Source organism: Protopterus annectens, chromosome 1.part0 (assembly GCF_019279795.1).
Source record: "Protopterus annectens isolate FY-2018-M chromosome 1.part0, PAN1.0, whole genome shotgun sequence".
Classification (NCBI taxonomy): domain Eukaryota; kingdom Metazoa; phylum Chordata; order Ceratodontiformes; family Protopteridae; genus Protopterus; species Protopterus annectens.
Genome location: NC_056725.1, coordinates 1250656981 through 1250678627, shown reverse-complemented (window position 1 = coordinate 1250678627; position 21647 = coordinate 1250656981). Strand labels below are relative to the sequence as shown.

General features: G+C 40.4%; 1 protein-coding gene across 4 annotated transcripts in view; it reads left to right on the top strand.

Moving 5' to 3' along the window:
• The window catches only part of ME1 (malic enzyme 1), a 1705192-nt gene extending 1685608 nt beyond the window's left edge, over positions 1-19584 (top strand). For all 4 annotated transcript variants that reach the window (XM_044065993.1, XM_044065985.1, XM_044065999.1 and 1 more), the window contains one exon: positions 19278-19584. In XM_044065993.1, the coding sequence (XP_043921928.1) occupies positions 19278-19445 (168 nt within the window). In that variant the 3' untranslated portion in view covers positions 19446-19584. The remainder of the gene's footprint in view (positions 1-19277) is intronic.
• Positions 19585-21647: the final 2063 nt, after the last annotated feature.

Sequence of the window (21647 nt, the reverse complement as noted above, 5' to 3'; positions counted from 1 at the left end):
ACTGAAGACATCCCACATCTGTGTAAGTATCAACTCAAGAGAGAGAATATAGGCAAGACTGGTATGTGTAATGGCTTTCTGTTTTTCCCCAGCTGCTAGTGTGGGCCATGGGGCTAGATTGGAGTAATTGATGATATGCAGGCTGCTGAGAGGTGACCTATGCCTGGCCAACAGACCAGTCTCAGACACTGCCCTATTGCAAATGCTGGACATTGCAAATCAATGGGACAAGAATAACTTGCTCTAGGGTTTTCAGCCTAGTCTGTGTCATAAACAGAACATTTATTTTATTTATTTTACATTTGTTGACCGGGCTAGTCTAGCTGGATACATGTCAATTTTCAGTAGAGGCCCGGGGAGAAAAGCTCCATGTTGAGTACAACAAGCCATTAACAAATGATATACAAAATAACAATATAGAATAAAAAACACCAAATTAAGTACAATCATGAAAAAGTATACAGAAGAATACAGCAAAATAGAGTCAAGGAAGAAGTATCAATTAGTTGTATACAAAAACAGAGCATAAATATATATATATTTTTTTTTAAGTATAAGGCATGGCCAGAGCAATAAACATAGATGAACTATTGATATCTATGTGAAGACTTCAATTTGCTTCTTGCCACCCCCATAGTGCCTTTTTTAGGCAAGGCTCAAATGATAAACCTACCGCCCTAGAAAACAAAAATGGAGAAAAACTAAGGGTAATACTGCTCAGTGCCAGAAGTCTAAACCTCAAGATGCACGCCCTCGAAGCCCTCCTCAGTATGGAGAACATCGATGTTTGTGCTGTGACTGAAACCTGGTTTAAGGCTCCTGAGAGCACCCCAGCACTATCAGGTTATACCTCATATCATGGCCCCAAAATCCGGACCGAACTACAAAAGGAGGGGAGTATCCATATTCATAAAGGATACCCACACCTCCAGGTTAGTGGCAACGAAGCATCGGAGACCATCCAGGTGCAATTAACCATAGGTAAAACTGCCCTACAGTTTGTAACATGCTATAGACCACCTTCTCAAACTCAGGAAACCCACACAGCCTTCCTGAAGACACTGGAGAGTATAAATGTCTCTCCAAACACCATCATATTGGGTGACTTCAACTACCCAAACATAGACTGGGAACATTACTCAAGCCCAAACACCCTAGCCCAAAGGTTCCTTGAGTTCATAAACTCAAATGCTATGGAACAACTAGTCACCATTCCCACAAGAGGAGAAAATATACTAGACCTGATCATCACAAACATGGGGACAAAATGCTCCACACGAAGTATATCCCTCATTGGTGAGATCAGACCATAAATTAATCTCACTGGAGATCCACATCCGCCCCACCCCAGCAAAAAGACCACAGTGAAGAACTTCTCAAAAGCAAACTTCACACTTCTTAAGACTGGAGTGGTATCCTTCAAGGCCCCCGAGCCAGTGGAAATCACAACCCACGCTGCTGAAACACTTACAAATGCCTTCTACGAGCACCTCCAGGAATGTATGGATCAAGCAATCCCTAATAAAATCAAGACCTTTTCCACCAAAGGCAGGCGCCCTGTCTGGTGGACTCCAGCCATAAACAAACTCTACAACAAGAGGAGAAAGCTACTACATGACAGAGCAAAATCCCTAAATGGGAAGGCATCTCTGATCAATACTAGCAAAAAACTACGATCACTCATAAAATCATCCAAGGCCAACTTTGAGAGAAAAATCACTAATGACACAAAAGACGATCATAAAGCCTTCTTTAGCTATGTTACAAACCTGGGTGGAAACTCCCAGATATGCTCAGAATTAGTCCAAAATGATAAAAAAATCACTGAACCCACAGACATTGCCAACATACTGGCAGACAGGTTCAGTGCAAATTCCAAAGGAGAAATATCTATCCCACCAGAGTCTAGCCTCCCAAACATCTCAGATGCCCAGGTGAGAGCTGCGCTCACTAAAGCAAAAACACAGCATCAATGGGACCGGACAGTGTCGGCTGTGTGCTACGAACTCAATGAGGAACTAAACCCACACATAAGGCTGGTGTTTAATCTTAGCCTTACAACAGGATAACAAAGAATGGTGTACGGCAACTGTGGTCCCACTCCACAAAGGCGGTGCTTCTACGGACCCTGGAAATTACCGCCCCATAAGCTTGACGAGCCTTGTCTGCAAAGCTATGGAGAGGATCATAATGGAACTCATAAATAAAGACATTGGGGACCTACAGACACTGGATCCTACCCAATTTGGCTTTGTCAGCGGCAGATCCTGCCTCTTGAACTTGGTCGACTTTTTCGAAACAGTCACTAAGGCCATCGATGAGGGTAAGGCAGTTCACACAGCCTACCTTGACCTAGCAAAAGCATTCGACACAATACCCCACTCGGGCATCATAGAAAAGCTCACCAGCTTAGATGTAAACCCATATGTCACAAGATGGGTTGCAAACTGGCTCAAGGACAGAACACACAGGGTTAGAGTTGCTGGTGCCATGTCAGACTCTAAGCCGGTCGTGTCCCACAGGGCTCAGTCCTGGGCCCCCTCATGTTCGGCATTTATTTTTCTGAAGTGCAGGCAAACATAGGGGATTGTGGCTGACAAAATTTGCAGATGACTGCAAACTGGGCACCATAATTGACACTCCATCAGACACAGACATCCTCCAGAAAGGTCTCATAGAAATGGATAACTGGTGCCAGAGCCATGGCCTTAAGCTAAATGCCAAAAAATGTATAGTCATACCCTTTGGGAAAAACAAGGTAACCCCTAATTACCACATAGGTGGTAATCCATTAAACACGGAAGAAGTTATCAGGGACCTGGGGACCCAAGTTGACAGTAACCTCTCTTTTGACACTCACATTGCCAAAGTGGTTAGGAAGACCTTCTACATTGCCCACCTGATCTTGAAGGGATTCACATCCAGATCAGGAAAGGTCATTGTACCCCTGTACTCTTCACTTATCAGACCAATGATTGAGTACAACGCCCCATTCGGAATGTACCTTACCCGACACCTGCAGCAGTTGGAAAGACCCCAAAAGTTCCTCACCAAAAGGATAAAGGGCTCAAACATATGTCATACGATGCCCAACTGAAGAAACTCCAGCTCTATTCAGTCGCATACCGTCTGCTCAGAGGTGATCTGTGCCTGACATACAAGGCCATGTCCAACCCGGAATTAATGGACATGCTCCACCTCAAAAATCCAAATCCACCAGAGCCACGAGCAAGAGACTTAAACCTCAACACGGATATAAATAGGACGTGCTGGAGGGACAGATTCATCACCCAGAGACTCCCTACACTATGGAACAGAATCCCAGTCCATGTGAGGCAGAGCCCCTCACTGACTCTGTTCAAGAGAAATCTTGACGAGTGGATGGGAGATTGTAGGTTTACCCCGGGAATCATCTCTGTATCACTGCTGGACAGAGGCACAGCAAACTAATGGGTATAGTATTCTCATCCTAAGGGGTGGTGAAAGCCACACACACTCTGGCTAGGCTTATAAATGCCCTAGGGCAGATAGCCTAGTATGAACCTATGAACCTATAATACATCCTGAGCAGAGTTAGAAGAGAACATGCTGGGGATTTGGCTATATCCTCCAGTAATTGACACTCATCTATAATAGACAAACAATGCATGTGAAGCAGTGTTCCTCAATGACCCTGTTCAAGCGCAACCTTGACTACTGGTTGGGTGATTGTAAAGTCATCTCTGGGGTGGCACCTATGTCTCTCTTGGGCAGGGCCAGTCGGTGCTGCTCACAAAATCGCTCTAACAGCTAACATCTAACTGTGCTCAATAAGGGTACTTGTGTTTTTACACAGCTAGGTTTGTAAACACCGTAGGGCCATTAGGCTAGTAGCCTCATGAAGCTATGAAGGCCTCCCAACATATCTCCTACATGGCCTGCTGTCTGCTGTAAGGTGACCAGCACTGTTGTAAAAGTCAGACTTGTGCCATGCTTGCATTAAAGTAATGTGTTCTGCAATCTGTGTACTTGGATAGGTAGGGGTTCTGTTCTCACTGCAGTCAACTGTGTGCGTGCGCACTCTTGCTTGACATTTCATTTTACACCAGCATGTAGGACACTGTTAGTATATTTTCAATGGACACTGCTGATATATATCAGATTTGTGGATATGCAGTACTCCCACCAGGGTAGGGTCAGACACTGGTCTGAAGGCCAGGCAGATGTCACCTAATCCTCTGCAAGACAGATGACAGTGACATGGCTTTTAATCTATCCACATACATTATGGCATGGTTTGTAGGCCCTGTGTTATCTTAATGAGAAAGCCATGTGGTCTCTCCAGCTGCTGCATTGTCTGGTGACGTACCTACAAAAGAGGCATTTGATGGGGTTTGAGTGCAGTGCTGTCACAGTCCTAAGATCTGGGTATGATGTGCACAGCATAGGCTTTCAATGCCGGTGTGGACACTTGGTGGTCAAAGTTCAGATTGCCATTTACATGTGTTCCCAGCTTGCATCACTGGGTTTCAGCATAGCAGGACTGTTGTCAATGTTGTGATCAACATGGAATTCCACTTTTCAGACAGACATCATAAAAAGACACATTTTTGCTTTTATTTGTAGATTGTGTGCCTTTGCTAACAATCATTTGTCTGTTACCTCCTGCACTATATTATCATAGGTGGACTAAATGATTGCACCCAATATGCAAGAATCGGCAAACTTGGTAAGCAGAAGGCCATATACTTTAGCCTGAACTGTTGAGAAATAGTCCAAACAGTGAAGGGTCAAGCACAGATCACTGTGGCTTGCTAGTGGTGACAGCTTTACTGGTACAAGTTGATTCACTAAATTTCACAGAATGTGCTATGTCAATGAGACAGTTGGTTACCCATCTAGTGACGTAGGGATTAATCCCCAGCTGGGAGGGTTTCTCGATGATACCTGTGCGGAGGATTGTGTCAAAACCCTAGACCAGATCACATTAGGCAGTATGCACTGTCTTGCCTTCATCCAGGCCTATCACATGGAATTACTGGGCTGTGACAAAATCTCAGCTCGCCTATGGCATGACTCGGGACATATAGCTTCCTGATGAGTTGAATCTGCACTTCAGCACACCGTGCACACGAACTTTGCTCCCATAGAAGGGTGTACATCAACATGCACCCATCTAAGTTGGGGGAACACCACCTGATGCATGCATGCCTTTATATAGACATCCTGACTCTCCTCAAATTTGAGGTAGACCAACATGTCATCATGGACCTCTTCTAAATGGACACTAGTAATTTTCTAGCTGTGTGCAACAGACCTGTGTGAGTCGTTAATGCTAAATCATGTTTGTTACATCTGATAGATGTCCTCAGAGGTCATTGAGGACATGCATGATGACAACAGTATCATCCTGTGGAACATGACTAAGTCAAGGCATTTGACACAAATCCACACTGAGGTATTCAAACAACACTGCCATATGTGGCCATAAATGGCTATATCACCAACTGGGTAGACCAGTGCATCACATACGTGGCATCTCACTATGATGAAATGTGTGAAGTGACCTATATCTCAGGTCCATACATCAGGGCTGTCTGCTAGTCCCTTCCTTGTCCATTATTTAAATGATGGACATCACAGATTGCATACACATCATGGGTCCAAACAGCTGATTGAAGGACTACAGATTGTGGGCAATCTTTGACTCTAGCTTTGATATTAATATAATAGAGACATTATCAACACATAAAATATTGTTACCACAGCCATGACAACACCTGCAATGACAAGAAAATATGGGGGTGGGGGTTCATTCAGGTACACAAACAACCCAAGTATAATGTTAGACCTCACATTCTGTAATCAGACTAGTAGGTATGTGTCCTGTGGTACATAAGTGGAATGTCCACCAGATTGTGGTCAAAGTGCTGACTACTTCCTTGAATGTAACACACAAGTACTGAGTATGTGAAGGACTTCCACATCAGAAGCCATAATGCCTTTATAGTTCTGAGACTACTACTCACCAATAACTGGGCACAATGCACCCTTCATGTACCTCCCTACAGATCTTCCAGTGATGTGTACATGAAGGGTATCACTTCTGTCACAGAGAGCTATCACACAGCTTATTGGCCATACCTAGGTATTCTTTTTGTGGAATATACATGACTGTCTGATGGTGCAGACACCAGATGCATGTGTGCTACCTGTTCTGATGCACACACTACACACATAGATGTTTTACAACATTAATGGCATGTATATCATTTTTGACACTGTGGACTGTGCCATGCATGCCAGTCAACTAGCCTGTATTGCTCATATTGTCACAAACTGGTATAGCAGTGTCCCTTCTAACACTTCCAGTAGATGTTCCCAGAGCAGTATGTGTGGTTGCCCTCATAGAGTATGGATGTATCCTAATAGTTTTCAAGTTCGTGTGTGTGTGCTCAAACTCATATCTTATCACTCTGAATGACATGTTATGTCAAAGGCATGGGATTACTGGTGGCATTATTCTGATGATGTCCATGATTGTGGTTGGTTCTTGTAATGTTTTCCATGAACCTTTACCTGCGCCCACCTTGTTGAAGACCTCTGCTGAGGGTACACTCATATTTAGGCATATAATTTTGCACAGTTTCACAATATACACCCAACCTCAATTTTATGTCACATCCCTGATGGATTTCCTCTGCATTATTCCTGTAAGGATGCTTCTCACACAGACATCCTCCCCGTTATGTCACCATGTGTGATAGTTGTGTAAAATACATTTTCATTGTACAGTCCCTACTGTACCAAATATATGATTGGTGTTGCTACTATAACCATCTTTCATGACATGCCCTCAACTGCTGTACATTAAGTTGTTTCACCTGTCCTGTTTCCCTGTGTTCATTCCTATACTTCATCTGTGTATCCCTGTTCAATACACACACTTCCCCTGAGTGTACATTTTACATTAGCAGTCCATGTCCCATTACAGATCATTTACACAGCTTCAATACAGAATGCCAGGAATGGGATTTCACAGTACTTTGCACTATAAGTACACTGTCCTGTACTGTGTTTGGACCATATACTACACATTCATACCTCTCAGCTGTCCATTCCCAGTAAGTCCAGATGTGTTCCTTACCAAGTTTGTGGCTTTCTGCCATATCACTGGAATGTCAGGACTGATGTGACTCAGTATTAAACATTTTAGTTCATACCTTTCAACTGTCCTGATTTGTTTGCAGAATGTCCAGTTTTTGTCTCATTTTTTTAATCTTTTTCTCATAATAATTTGGTTTTCTGGCAAATCATTGGCATGTCATTGCGGATTGATGTCAGAAAATAGACATTTTGAGTTTCAAGCTTCATGCTCTCTTGAAAATTAATTCTACTGTAAAACCTATTCTATCAACTTTACAGGTTTGTAAGAGCAATATTAGAATCTGACCCTATTTTTGGCCCTTTATCTCCCCATTATTTATGGCTTTGTCCAGATTTTTGCTCTAAGAGATTGAGGTGTATGTTTGAGTTTAATTCTACCACATTTGTATGTGACATCTATGTCAAATATGTCCCTATTTCTGGTTAATTATCTCTGCATTATGTTGGCCTTTGTGCAGATGTGTTGAACTAACAGATTGAGAGCTATCTGTGAAGCCCTAATGATTGTTGTAACATTCCACGCAAAACTGCGGACTGTAGGTGCTCTTCTTTAAACAGAATTGCTGTCTCTGTTCGCTTACATGGTTTCCTGGCCAGCAACACTATTGCCAGCCGTGAAACTTTGCTTAGATGTGGCGCGTGGCATTAATATGCATTGAGCGGTCATGCACACTGCTTCTGACCTCGCCATCACTGCACAGACATATAAACTCTGTGTAGAGTTCGCACAGAGCCAATACAGAATGTATTGAATCCTGGTATCGGTGTATTTCTCTGTTCATCTCCTAATGTTTCATCCTGTACAGAAAATTTTTATTTATTGTTAGAGATAGTTTAACTCATTTTCTGATCTGTTTTGATGTGTTTTTATTTTAGCTCAGTCACTTTTCTAATATTTTTCAGATTGCTTTACTTTTCTATATTCTTCCAGTAATGATACTTAACTATTTCACAAGCATTTCTAGTTGGGGCTTCAATGATGTTCTATTTGCCCCTTTATTTCCCTTTACTAATTTATGCTTTCTTGATAATACCTGGTCTGTTAGTTTTGCTGCCCTATATTGTATTTTGTTAATTTATGTTATAGCATGTGGCTCTCTCTGTAGTTCCAATTACTTTATTTGGTTGATTATAGTTCCAATTGCATTATTAATTTGGTTTATTATAGTTCCAATTACTTTATTAATGTGTTTTATTAATTTTTTGACAATCAGCTTCTTATTTACTTTTAGCAGCCTTTGTGTCTCATACATATTATATTTGTCCATTTCTATTAAATCCAGCACGTTTTCTCTTAAATTATTTTCTTCCTGATTGAGAGTTCCTTCCATAGTTTTTCTCCTGCTGTTTCTGCTTCTGTGAGGAAGTATCTTGGCTTTGAAATGACTGTGATATTTCATTTTGTGAAACGTCTGTACTGCTTTCAATGTTTAACTGAATTAAGCGATTTTTCTCTACTACTGTGCTTCTCTACTTCCTCTGTCACTTTTTCAAGCTGTGCCTATTTTAATAAACAACCATTCCGAAGTGACCTTTACATCCAGAATTCCCATTCAAACCCTCCACTTTATAACGGATATGTTCATAGGTAAGTACTAGACCAGCTGCCCTTGAGAGCCATTTTAAGGCTAGCCATTTTCCCTTTTGTGCTGGAATTAACTCATCCCATTTGGTTAGATATTGGCTTTACCCATCCTGATACTGATCAGTCACTTCAATTTCAGTTTCCTCCTTTTCTGTATCAAGCTGCTTATTTTTCCACTACATTAGACATCTGTGCTACTGTTCTTTTTTTCCGAAACATTTACCATGTCTGGGTGCCTTTGCCTATATGTATTTTCAAATATTTGTGACTTTACTGTACAATTGTTAGTTAACACTGATTTTTTTTCTGCATATACACTGTACCATATTAGGTATTGCTTCTTTTCTCTGGTCCCTTCCTCTCTTTGGACTCTCTTCTTTCTCTCCCATATGCTTCATTTTGCTTCCCTTTTCAACTCGCTGAACGTTTTCTTTTTTGCATATTTTTATTCAGTCAGTTAATGACCTTAAAATGGGATTTGTAATGTTTGCCATTTTTTCCTATTTCATTGATTAAGAAGGGAGGTGATTAGTGATCAGCAGTATGGTTTCATGCCAGGAAAGAGCACTACAGATGCGATGTTTGCTCTGAGAGTGTTGATGGAGAAGTACAAAGAAGGTCAGAAGGAGTTGCATTGTGTCTTTGTGAATTTAGAGAAAGCATATGACAGGGTGCCTAGAGAGGAGTTGTGGTATTGTATGAGGATGTCAGGAGTGTCAGAGAAGTATGTAAGAGTGGTACAAGATATGTACGAGGGTAGTGTGACAGCGGTGAGACTGACGGATGCGTTTAAGGTGGAGGTGGGATTACATCAAGGATCAGCTCTGAGCCCTTTCTTATTTGCAATGGTGATGAACAGGTTGACAGACGAGATCAGACAGGAGTCCCCATGGACTATGATGTTTGCAGATGACATTGTGATCTGTAGTGAGAGTAGGGAACAGGTGGAGGAGACCCTGGAGAGGTGGAGATGTGCTCTAGAGAGAAGAGGAATGAAGGTCAGCAGGACTAAGACAGAATATATCTGTGAATGAGAGGAAGGATAGAGGAATGGTGAGGATGCAGGGAGAAGAGGTGGCGAAGGTGAATGAGTTTAAGTACTTGGGATCAACAGTTCAGAGTAATGGTGAGTGTGGAAGAGAGGTGAAGAAGAGAGTACAGGCAGGATGGAGTGGATGGAGAAGACTGTCAGGAGTAATTTGTGACAGACTAGTACCAGTAAGAGTAAAAGGGAAGGTCTACAAGAGGATAGTGAGACCAGCTATGTTATACGGGTTGGAGACAGTGGCATTGACAAAAATGCAGGAGTCAGAGCTGACATGGCAGAGTTGAAGATGTTAAGATTTGCACTGGGTGTGACGAGGATGGACAGGATTAGGAATAAGTATATTGGAGGGTCAGCCCAGGTTGGAAGGTTTGGAGACAAAGCCAGAGAGGCAAGATTACTTTGGTTTGGACATGTGCTGAGGAGGGATGCAGGGTATATTGGGAAAAAGATGCTAAGGTTGAAGCTTCCAGGTAACAGGAAAAGAGGAAGGCCTAAGATAAGGTTTATGGATGTGGTGAGAGAGGATATGCAGGTGGTTGGTGTGACAGAGCAAGATGCAGAGGACAGGAGGAAATGGAAACAGTTGATCTGCTGTGGTGACCCCTAACGGGAGCAGCCAAAAGAAGAAGAAAGATTGATTTTCCTCTTCTGTATTTTTCCCTTGCTGTTGCAGTGTAACCCCTTTTCAGGAACTCTGGGTTAGTTGAGTAGAAGAAACAAAGCATAATTTCTCTTTTGCTGTCATGTGTCTATTTCTCTGTTTTCAGGCATCTTGTCTGTGGATGTTCAATTTAACTTTTTGTGGACTATTGTTTATTTCAACAGTGGGTCCTCTTCAGTTATATGTTGGATCAAGGCCTAACGTAACAAAATCTTTTTCATTCTTGGAGGACTTTGTATTAGGCTTTCTACCAGCCCTGGCCCTAGTTCCTTTGCCAGGGCTGGGCACTTTTTTTTATTCTGGGACGAATGCACCCAGCTGTTCCTTTTTCATTTTTTCCATGATAAAAGACAGACTATATGTCAGTTTCGCCTTGGTTGCATTTAGTAAAAAGTGGGCCTACCATGTGAAGGGTAGCCTTCAAGGTTTAAGGATTTCAGTAAAAAAAAAAAAAAATACCTTTTTTATTTTTCTCGTTGATTTCATCTCTATCCAGACGTGTTGATTTTGTCTGTCCATCCAGGCTCTGCTGGGGACTGTATGGGTGAGGTCCAGAATATCTTTGCTGAGTTGTCATTGCATCAGAAGTAAAAATTATGCATGTTTTATCTGGCAAGTATAATTTTTGTGACTGCAAGCTTGGCATCAGAACCCCACCCCCTTGTGCTGAGGGGGGAGGGGGACAAGTTGATAACCTTTTGTACAGGTACGGGTTTTGTTAAAATCCCTATGCATTTAGTTGCAGTCTGAGATGTATTTTATTTTCAAGTGTCCTAATGTCATGTTTTGAAATCTTTGCAATGAAGTCTCAAAAGGGGCATTTAAATAGGCCTTTTAAATATAGGTACCAAATGCAAGAGTTCATGACTCTTCACTATCACATTCTGACATTATGCATTATACTTAAGACATGTAACTATGGGTAGCAAATACAGAGTTTCATGGATCTTCACGATCAGTCTGGAATTTTATAGTTTCCATGAAGAGATGTTCACTTAGCGTTGGTTGGTCCATACTGTATCTTTATTTAGTTATCACTCCAGCAGAAGTAAAAACCATGTACATTTCTCAAGAAGAAATTCTTGGTTGTAGAGTGCTTTGGTTCAAACTCCATGATGTGAAATATTCATGGCGGTGGGGTCAAATTTGATATTGAGTTGCTTTTGAATTCTTAAGGGTAGGATGAAAATCTTGGGTACATTTTATATCAGACTATCAAGGATAATTCCTTGCATATTTTATCAGGAATTGCCAATTTTAAATAGCACATTTTAGACTTGGACAAACTCACTCATTTTACCTGCAAAGTCTGGCATAATGCATTTTACTTGCTTTTCACGGAAAAGTATTACTTTAGCCCAGGAAATTCAGTGCAGTGTTGGCTCAGAATATACATATTTACTGAGCTGTCATTACAGCAGAGGTAACAAATATATTTCTCCCGAATTTTTCTCAACATTCTGTGATTTGAAGTGGCAAAAGTGGTGCAGTCAGATTAAGTTTGCATTGCATTGTCTGGTACATTGAATGTTGCATCATAATTTGAAAAAAAAATTCTGTTAGGAGAATTGGTGTACAAGTCCATCATATATACCCATTTCCACTGGAGGTATACAATGATTTAGGCTGAGCTGTGTGACACTGTCCTAGAATACAACTGTACTGTCATATCAGTAAAACAAAAATAAGAACTGTATTAAGTTTTAATATGATTAGTTTTATAAAAAAACTACAGCTATTAAATTCAGTAACTGTGCAGGATGTAATATTTATGCAAGGTAAGAAATGTGAGCTGTATAACAGTATGTAATTTGAAATGTTGTAAAGCTGTTAAAATTGAAGCAAAGCTAGATTCTCATATGTGCACATACTTCCAATGCCTAAAGTTCACTGAACCTTAAAATGTTATTCCAGTTCAAACAGTGCATTACCATATTTGAGTAGGACTACCCCCAGCTCTGTCCGACTGAGGAAAATAGAAACTTTACATTCAAAATTAAAAACACACATTAAGTAGTAGAACCTGTAACTCTTCAGCAGAGAGTACAGTTGTTCAGTTTTGCCTTGCTTTTGCACTGCTTCTGCACAGTGAAATTTAGCTTTGGTGAATATTCATTCCCTGTGGAACTGTGCCATGGCTCTTTGGACTCAAAAATCAGAGGTAGAATTCAGTAAAATCTTTAGTGCCTGGTACTGTATTGATAAGACCTGTTAAGCTTTTAGCTAGTTCTCTTATATAACATCTGTCTCTTAAAACCCATCCATTTATTTTGTATTTAATTGTACAAGTTGACAGCTGCATCTGCATTTCATTTTATAACAAACATTTTGTTTTCAATCAGAGTTTATTCATTTCAAAAGCTTTTAGCTGTTGGTTTATTAGTTTATTGCTGTGTGTAAACCTGGTAACATCTGAGTTGTTGGCATCATCCTTTTGAAGAGTGACTGCTTAAAGTTATTGCTGTCAGACCAAATATTTAATAGTTAGCTTTGTTAATTGTAAGCAGTAATTGTGTTCTTGATGTGCCAGATTGGTATGGCTGCTGTCTGGATGTTATCCCAAAGTCATGGAAAAGTATGTTAGTACTGGAGAGATATTAACACCTCCTGGGAAGCTTGGTATGTGGGAGGGTATGTGTGCGCTTGTGTATGCATATGCACATTAGTCTTGGACAATTTGGTTATATGTGAGGTTTAACGAAATATTAGTGGTAAAAAGGAAAAAAGGCTCAGTTATCTCTTTGGCCAAGACAGTATTAGATGTTCAAATTATTGATCGCTGCTGCAGTAGCCTTAACTATATGGTGTTATGTTTTGCTAAGGATATAACAGCTGGCCATCTTTCAAAGCTTCAGGGCACCTTCCACATGCCCAAACAGGTAGCTCAAGCGGATCTGGTTAAAAGGTAAGTTTGGGCACCAAGTCCTTCAGAGCTTTACTGCCACCAAAGAATATATTCCTCTGAGGCTTTTGTGGATTGACAGCCATTCCCTTTGGGGGAAACTGTCCATTTAATAATACTTAATAATAAGGCAACCATGGTTCTCCCTTCTTATGGAAATGGCCAGGGGCAATTACAAGTTTCCTGTCAGACTGGCTATACTCACAAAAGCACAAGGGTGTTTGATAAACCACAACACCAATAAACTTCAGTTAACCTCCTGGATGTTAGGGTCTTAATTCCTTTTTAAGCATCTCTTTACTGAGGACATGCAACAAGTACTAATGGAGGCAAGAAAACCTGCTACTAGAAAGTCTTGTATTAGGACATGGTAAAGGTTTTCTAGTTGGTGCCAACAACATAACCAGCAGCCATTCAAGGCTAGTTGTTTTCTGGTTTTATAATATTCGTTTGAGTTATAATCCTATGGCCTGTCCTTGCTCATCTAGCAAGGTTCATTTATTGATTATTTCAGCATGCGTCTCCAGGGATCCTAGTCTTTCAATGCAGTTGCATATCAAAATGTTTTTGAAAGGGATTTTGCATAAGAGGCCTTCAAGAAAACCGTTGGCCCCTTCTTAGGATCTTAATTTTCTGTTAGAAAAGCTAACCCTTTCTCCATTTGAACCAGCTAACCTGGCCAACATAAGGTTTTTAACATGAAAAACAATTTTACTAATTACTCTGACCACCTGTAAAAAGAGTATGTGAGTTGCAACGATTTTATGGGGAGTAAATCCTACCTCATTTTCCTCAAGGGCAAGGTTTGAAAACTAATCCTCCTTTTATGCCTAATGTGCTGTAAGTGTTTACTTTAAGCCAGACTATACATCTCCCCATATTCTTTCCTGAACCCAAAACAGAGGAAGAAAGAATATTCCATACCTTGGATGTTCACAGACAACTCTGGTACTGTCTTGACAGAATTAAATCTTTCAGATCTTTGGATCAGTTTGTCCATTTCTTGTGAAGGTATGAAGGGACACCCTGTGTCAGACTATTTCGAAATAGTTGTCACCACAACAAAACTAGTCCAGGCATTGTCAGGGCTCATTCTACCAGAACTTTGGATTCATTTATGGCTTTTTGGAAAGGGTTAGATTCTAGAAGTATTCTAGAAGCAGCAACTTAGTCCTTTGTACATACCTTTACAAAATACTATAAGTTGGATTCCTTCTCTAGGTCTAAATCAGGCTTTCTAAGGACTATTCTCCAGGAGCTCCTGGACTCTTCTCCTTGTTCTAAGCTAGACTGATCTACCCATATAGCTGAGGCTGCCACAACAGTGATCAGTGATTAACATAGTACAATTGTGTAAACTTACCATAATAGTAGATATTCACATGATCACTTCTGCAGTAGCTAATCTCTCCCTCCACCACTTTGTTTTTGGTGTTTATGCCAGGGTGTGGTTATTTTTGTTCCTAGCATTGATCTTTCTAGGCTCAACCTATCATTTATAAGAAAGTTGATGATGAACATTAAGTTGCAGACCCATCACTTTAGCACAGGTAGCAAAATATTGTAGTGTTGCAGGCAAGAGTCACTAGCAAGTGAAAAAAGTGGAATGAAAATCATGAAAGAGGATGTTAGAGTTTAAAGTGTTGGTTTATGGAGACTCACCAAGGAGATGAGAAAAGAAGTATTAGTGCAGATCTAGCAAAATTTTGTCTGTGGAGCATACAGAAATGAACAGTGAGTTGATACCTTTAAATAGTAGAAATACAGTAAACTGGGCTTGAGAAATGTGAAAATGTACTTAATCTGATAGCTAAATAGGATTTATAGGTTGTAGATTGAGTGATGAAAAGTTAAATAGGTTTGTCATCCTTTATTTTTATTTGCTGTATGTGTGTAAATAGAATAATAGAGCAGTCGTGAAAATTTGAAAACAGTAATATGTGGTATTTATATTTATTTAGCAGTCTAGGTGGGCTGGTCTGTAGACCCTTTTCAGCCACAGCCCAGTTAAAGAAAAAGAAGACTGTAATGCAGTAGTTTTTTAGTGTGAAATAGATTTAAATATGTTACTTGGATCTGTAATTATACAAAAATAGAAATGTTTATGGAATAATGCACTGGAGGTATGGTTCAAGAAATACTTTGAGAATCAGAAATTGTATAGGTACATGTGAGCTAAAATGTTAAACAAATATATTTACATTATATACATTTTATAACTATTAGGCATGGCAAAAGCAATTTAGGTATACTTCTATATTCATGTGTGGTTAAAATCAGACTAATTGCATTTCATACACTTGCTCTATAGCAAGAATATAATTGCATTTGAGGTGATCTAAGAATGAAGGAAGGAGTATCGTTGGTGGGTATGTCTAGCCATTATCTGTGTGGCATTTACAACTACCCTCATTATGTAGCTGATCAGATACAGACTTTGCCATATATTTGGTGTTAATACTTGGGGGGGAAAAAAAGGATACTGCGGTGGTGGTGCTGCGGTAGCATTGTCGCCTCACAGTAAGACGTTGTCCTGTTCGATTCTCAGCTAGAGCGTCTTCTGTGAGACATGCGTGAATGGTTCTACCTTCGTTGAAGGTTGCGCGTCAGGGCCGGCAACTCGGCACATAAAAATCTACTGCCAATCATTAGTGGACCGGAGTTCTGCTGTAGCAACCCCTAACTGGCAAAAGCCGAAGGACCCAACAACAACAACTAGGAAAAAAAACTAATTGTAATATTTTATAAAGATGAATGTAAAAAGTGCAGGCTTTGTCTAAAAGATTGTGTATGCCTCTGGAGGATAGTATAAGAGGGGTTAAGTGTCCAGGCAGCCTACTAAAGTATTGATTGGAATTTGGAGGTAAACAAAGCAATGTGGAACACCAGAGAAGCATTCTGAGGGGAATGATAAAGAATGGATTTGTGGGCTAGTTATGTAATATCGATACGTAAGAGGGCATTTTTAGTTACACACACATATCCAAATAATACAGAATTTTGTAGCAAGTGTAAATTTATCTGAATGTTTATCAAAAGAGGGAATGGGAATATGTTGTAGAGGTATAGGATGTTTGAGGCTGAACTTGATTAACAGAGGGTGAAATATAGGAAAGCAATACAAGCTGGATTGAATATGATTTAGTCCGTTGTTTGAATCACTGGGGATTGCTGCCTAAGGCCAGTGTGGAAAGAGAAAGCCAGAGAATTGTGTATAGTGAGTGGAAAAATATAAAAAACTCTGGGACTTTAATGAGAATAAAAAATACTAAAACTGGTAACGTGTGGAGTATTTTTTTTCACGATAATATGCCACCATTTTTGATAGCTCCCTGCCAGCCAGTAAGCACATTCAGTCCCATCACCCACCAGCACAAGGGTCTATTAGGAGAGGCCATGATTCAGGTAACCATCAGGGATGGTTTAATTATTTTTACCCCAGCCCTCAATGTATGCACCCAGTAAGTTGTTGGGGAGAAGACCACAAATGAGCCTTCCACAGAGGGCATCCTCTCCAGAAAGCCCTGCCGTTCCCTTTGCAGTATAGGCTGTGGTCTCTCCAGCCTCTATAAGGAAGTTTTCTTTGCTCAGTGTGCCCCTGAGTGCACAAAAAAACTCACCCCCCGGGAATGGTTAGCAGGCTATGAACCTTTACTTCTCTTCTTCAGTGTCCAAACCACTAATTGAACCCTGGTCACCTGGGTCCGCAGTCAAGGCTACATGTCTCTACAGTTTTATTTAGAAGGGCAGCCAGGTGTGAAAGTTGCTGAAAGGAAAACTGTAGAGGGAAAGAAAGAAAAGGTTAGGAAGGAACACTGTTATAGTATTGTGTTTTTTCTGGATTATATCACATGAAGATTCTGGTGAAAACTGAAATGAAATATAAAAAAATGGGAACAAAAACTGTGTGATCACATATTGTAAAAGTATAGAGGAGCATACATTTTTTTAAATGAAAGAAAGCAGATTGTGGGGAGAAATAGAAATTAGATTAAGTGACATTAGTGGAAATGATTATGTACAGTGTATCAACTTAAGACACAAGATAAATGAAAACATCTTTATAACATGGAGGATTTTGTTGGTAAGTTGGCATTATGTAATGAATTTGGGACAGAAAAATTATCAAGGATGTGAAAGGTGGTAAGTGATATTTGCAGTGGTGGGCTAAGAGATTGAAATGATAGATACATGGAGTTCAGTCAATGGATGTGGACATAGGAGTGACATTTATGTATTGTATATAGTACATATCCTAGAATGTTTAACAGATTCCCCATATTGTTGGCTGTAAATGCCAAGGAATCTTTTTACATCCAGCTGAGCTACCATAAACTAGGACGTAAGGGGCGGTGGTGTAAATCTTGTCCACAGCACTCCAGGAGTGAAGTACTTCCCTTATGCTGTAGTACTTGCACATGAATTGGAGCACCTTTTGTAGGAATAGAACAGGAACAGATGGGCAAATCATAATTTAATGAGTCCAGCTTATGAAGTGTTCATTTTGTCAAGTGCTGATGCTGATTGCACTTTCATATAACTCATTATTATTTCACTGCTAGCTTGCTGTAGAAATATATGCAAGGGGAAGCAGTTACTATACCTATTAGCAACTGTTTGCCTTTGTTTTTTCGCAGTCTCTGAGTTAGTGTGTATATCAGTAGTAGTTGGAGCTAGTGAGAATGCAGAAATAAATGTCTATTGTAGTGGTTTAAACTTCTTTAGTGACAGATGATCTTTATAGTTATGCAATTAATTAGTTACTGTGATGTGTAGTTGTTTCCAGTGTATAGATTACTAGGTCTTTCTGTGTGTGTGTGGTCTTTTGGTAGCCTGGATGCAATTTAATGGCTACTGAGTTACATGTACTACTATTACTTTTATAGATTTGATAGTACCTTTTGATCTTATCATTAAAATGTGTGCTTCTTGGTGAGGACAGTAATGTTGGGCAATATACACAGCCATGATTGACCATGTGTTAACCCTGACACAGTATTGCATAGTATTTTGGTCTAGAATCGGGCACACCACCAACACTGAACTGTACAGTCAGCATCCGTCTAAATAAACCCTTCTCTTAATGGATTGGTAGCTGCATTGTCTTTCATTGTTTGGTGGCTATCCAGTAGTTGGAAAATACTGTGGTAAAAGGCCATTCCACCAGGGTCATGACTTCTTCCAATGTTTGCTTCAAAAATACTCAATTGAAATGATTTCCAAGTCACAGAGCCATGAAGCTCTGACTTTGGCGTAGACAAGCAGGGATCGTTTGTGACCTGGACACTGGAGGAACAGGTTGGAGGTTTTGAGTAAGTGACCAGTGCCAGCTTGGTCATCCTAAGAAGCAAGTAGGCTTTGTCTGTTGCAGTAATAACTAGCGACTGAGTGTTGTGGTAAGGACCACATTAGGACCTGGCCTTTTATGTATATGAAGAATTTACTGTAGCTGTCTGACATTAAAATAAATAAATAAAATAAATGCATTCCTTACATTGGAATATGGTACACATCTAGTATGGCTGTACCTGCTAGAATACAGCCGGGCAGCTGTCTGTAAGGATCGCCACCAGTGGAAATATTTCTGTGCATAGGTTACAGCAGCAGCGGCTATGCTATTCAGCCATATTGCTCTATGATGAATTGCTGCTGCAGCCATTTGGTTTTGGCGATGTAGCTCGCAGGGAAATATCTTGCAAGCTACACGACGGAACCTGGTTTAATGCTACCATTGCTGCCACTCAGAGTATGGATTATGGACAGTTATCCAGGATCAGAATTTGCAATAAGTACTTTTTGTATTCCTTTTGGGCATGTTTAATTGTCATTTAAAACAAGTGTAACAAGAAATAAGTGCTGTAAATTACAGTGCTCCAGTAAAGTTGTATCCAGCTTGTTGAAGGGATAAATGTAATTTTCTGCTGTTTATTTTCAGATCGCGGCCTATGCCTATGAGAAGAATATAGCATCAGTTCTTCCTGAGCCAGAAGACAAAGTATCATTTATCCACTCCCATGTATACAGCACTGATTATGAACACTTTGCTGTCGACTGCTATACTTGGCCTGAAGAGGCTATGAAAATACAAACAGTCCACATTTAACACAAAACAAGGCATTAACCTTTATTATGCAAAAAAGTGGTGCATAGAATTGTTTAATCTGACTGTGGAGGGACTGATGCAGTAGTTAAATGTTCTGCAGGGTGTGTGTCACAGGCAAAATAAATAAATGTATATCCAGTGTTGTTGCTTTATTTCTGTCAAATTACTATGGATGCTACCCAGTTTTTTTCTGTGCCTCAGTAAGGTAGGCAGAAATTATTAAAATGGTTTATCATGAAATATAGTTCACGTATCTGTGCATGTACTGTACCTCTGTTGTGCCGCTTTACTGTGGATTATATATTTGCAATGCAATCTGAATAGTTCTGCAGTACTCAGAACTGAAAAAAAAAAAAACTAAGGTAGACGTACACAGATCCAGTGCTGTCTGACAAATCGGTTGTCTTATCTGATTTTGGCACTGTCTGAAGCTTCTTCAGAACCAGAGCTCTGACTCCTTCCCTACCCATAATTCCCTGGAATCCACCGTAGCTGCCCTGATTCATTTACCACTTGAAGTCATTGGACATTTGAAAGAGCTCTCCTACAGTGCTTTGTATCCTTTTGTAGATCAAAGCTAACTCCTTCTACAAAGAGAATTTTGCTGTCTCTTATTTGTAAGTGTTTAAATAGTTGTAAGCTTTGTATTTAGGCTCTTGGGAGAGCTGTTGCTTTTCTGTCATTGTCTTATGTTTTTTAGCCTTTTGACCAGTGTCTGTTGTGTTAAAAAAAAGTTGATCTTTGTGTAGTTATTTGGGCTGTTTGATGTCCTTATATTCACTGCTGCAGTATTCTTAACGTATGGGGATTCCCTGCCGTGGAAGCCAGACATCTGGCTAGTCTACCAAAGAGTACTGTTGCTTTAAAGGTGCGCCAAATGTCACCCACATGCTCCTTGCATAGCACAGGTCATAAAGGTGACGTTCAGGCCTACCATAATCTCAACAAATTTGCTGCTAGTCTGAATGTATTTCTTCACTATCAGTCTGTTCACCTGCATTCGTTTTCTGACAGTTGAACACATTTTCTTTCTCCATTGACTACCTATGACCTACGCCTGTTTGCGGACTTCTTTGCAGTTGCAAATAAGTGCCCTGTTGAGGTTTTTGTTTATTCTTCTTTTGTGCTCCTTGGGGTTAATGTCATCCAGGAATGGCAAATGTCAGTGTGGGAGACAAATTCCCCATAAAGACTGTCAAGATAAGTGTCTTTTTTTGTCTAGGAGCTTCTCATGATCATATGTCTTATTCAGTTTGCTAGGCATTCATTCCAGAAACCTTTCGCAGTAGACTTTCTTCCCTTTCCTTGTATCTCAAGAACCAGCGTCTTAAGCTTCTCATTAAAGAGACAATGGAAGGAATCTCCCACCCCGAGGGTCAGCCATTAGGGAAGAAGGTGAAACAGGTATGACCAGAATCTTCCGCTATCCAGCCTCTGCCAGGTGTTTTTCCTGAGGTCGTTACAAACCTGGAGGCTCACCCAGCTGTGTTGTCGGATTTCTCTGCCGTAATGGTGTTTGAGACCAGTGATCAGTCCAAAGAAGCTTTGCAGTCTGTCTCGGATGTTTAGGGGGAACCACAGTTGATTTTTTCCCCGAGAGACCCAGGGGAATTCCTTCATTTTAATTGAGGAAGAAGTTCCAACTACGGTTCTCAGCTGTTGTCCTGGGCCTGAGCCTTCTCAGTTTTCTGGAGGAGATGTTCCCTTAAAAAAGAAACAAAAACTTAAAACACGTTTCTTCTGCTCCTAGGGATCCACAAAGTGACTGGCAGGCCTTTACTCTGGGGTTATTTACTGCTTTATGTCCTCAAAGCCTCTTCAGGGAGTTTTGTTTCCTGCTCCTCCTTGGTTATCTCTTCCCCTTAAAAGGCCCAGAGAAAAGGATTCTTCTGAGGATGAGTCAGATTCTGATGACAAATCCCTGACTTATTCTACTCGTATTCCTTTTCTTTTTTATTATGGTTTAGAGGAGGAGGAATCCATTAGTCCTGATGTTCTTTTTGAGGAAATTTCCTTTGGGAGAACAGTCTCTAGAATGAGGGATTTTTTTTTTTTTTTTTTGTGAGATTGTGCTCAGGTCTGTGATAGCCATAAGAGGTACTATGAGTTGCCATTGTTGGAATTTCTTATGCCTGCGGCTATTCCTCCAGTTTTGGCTCCTTTGCTGGATGCTTTTTTCCAATGCCTTTACTGCATTGATTC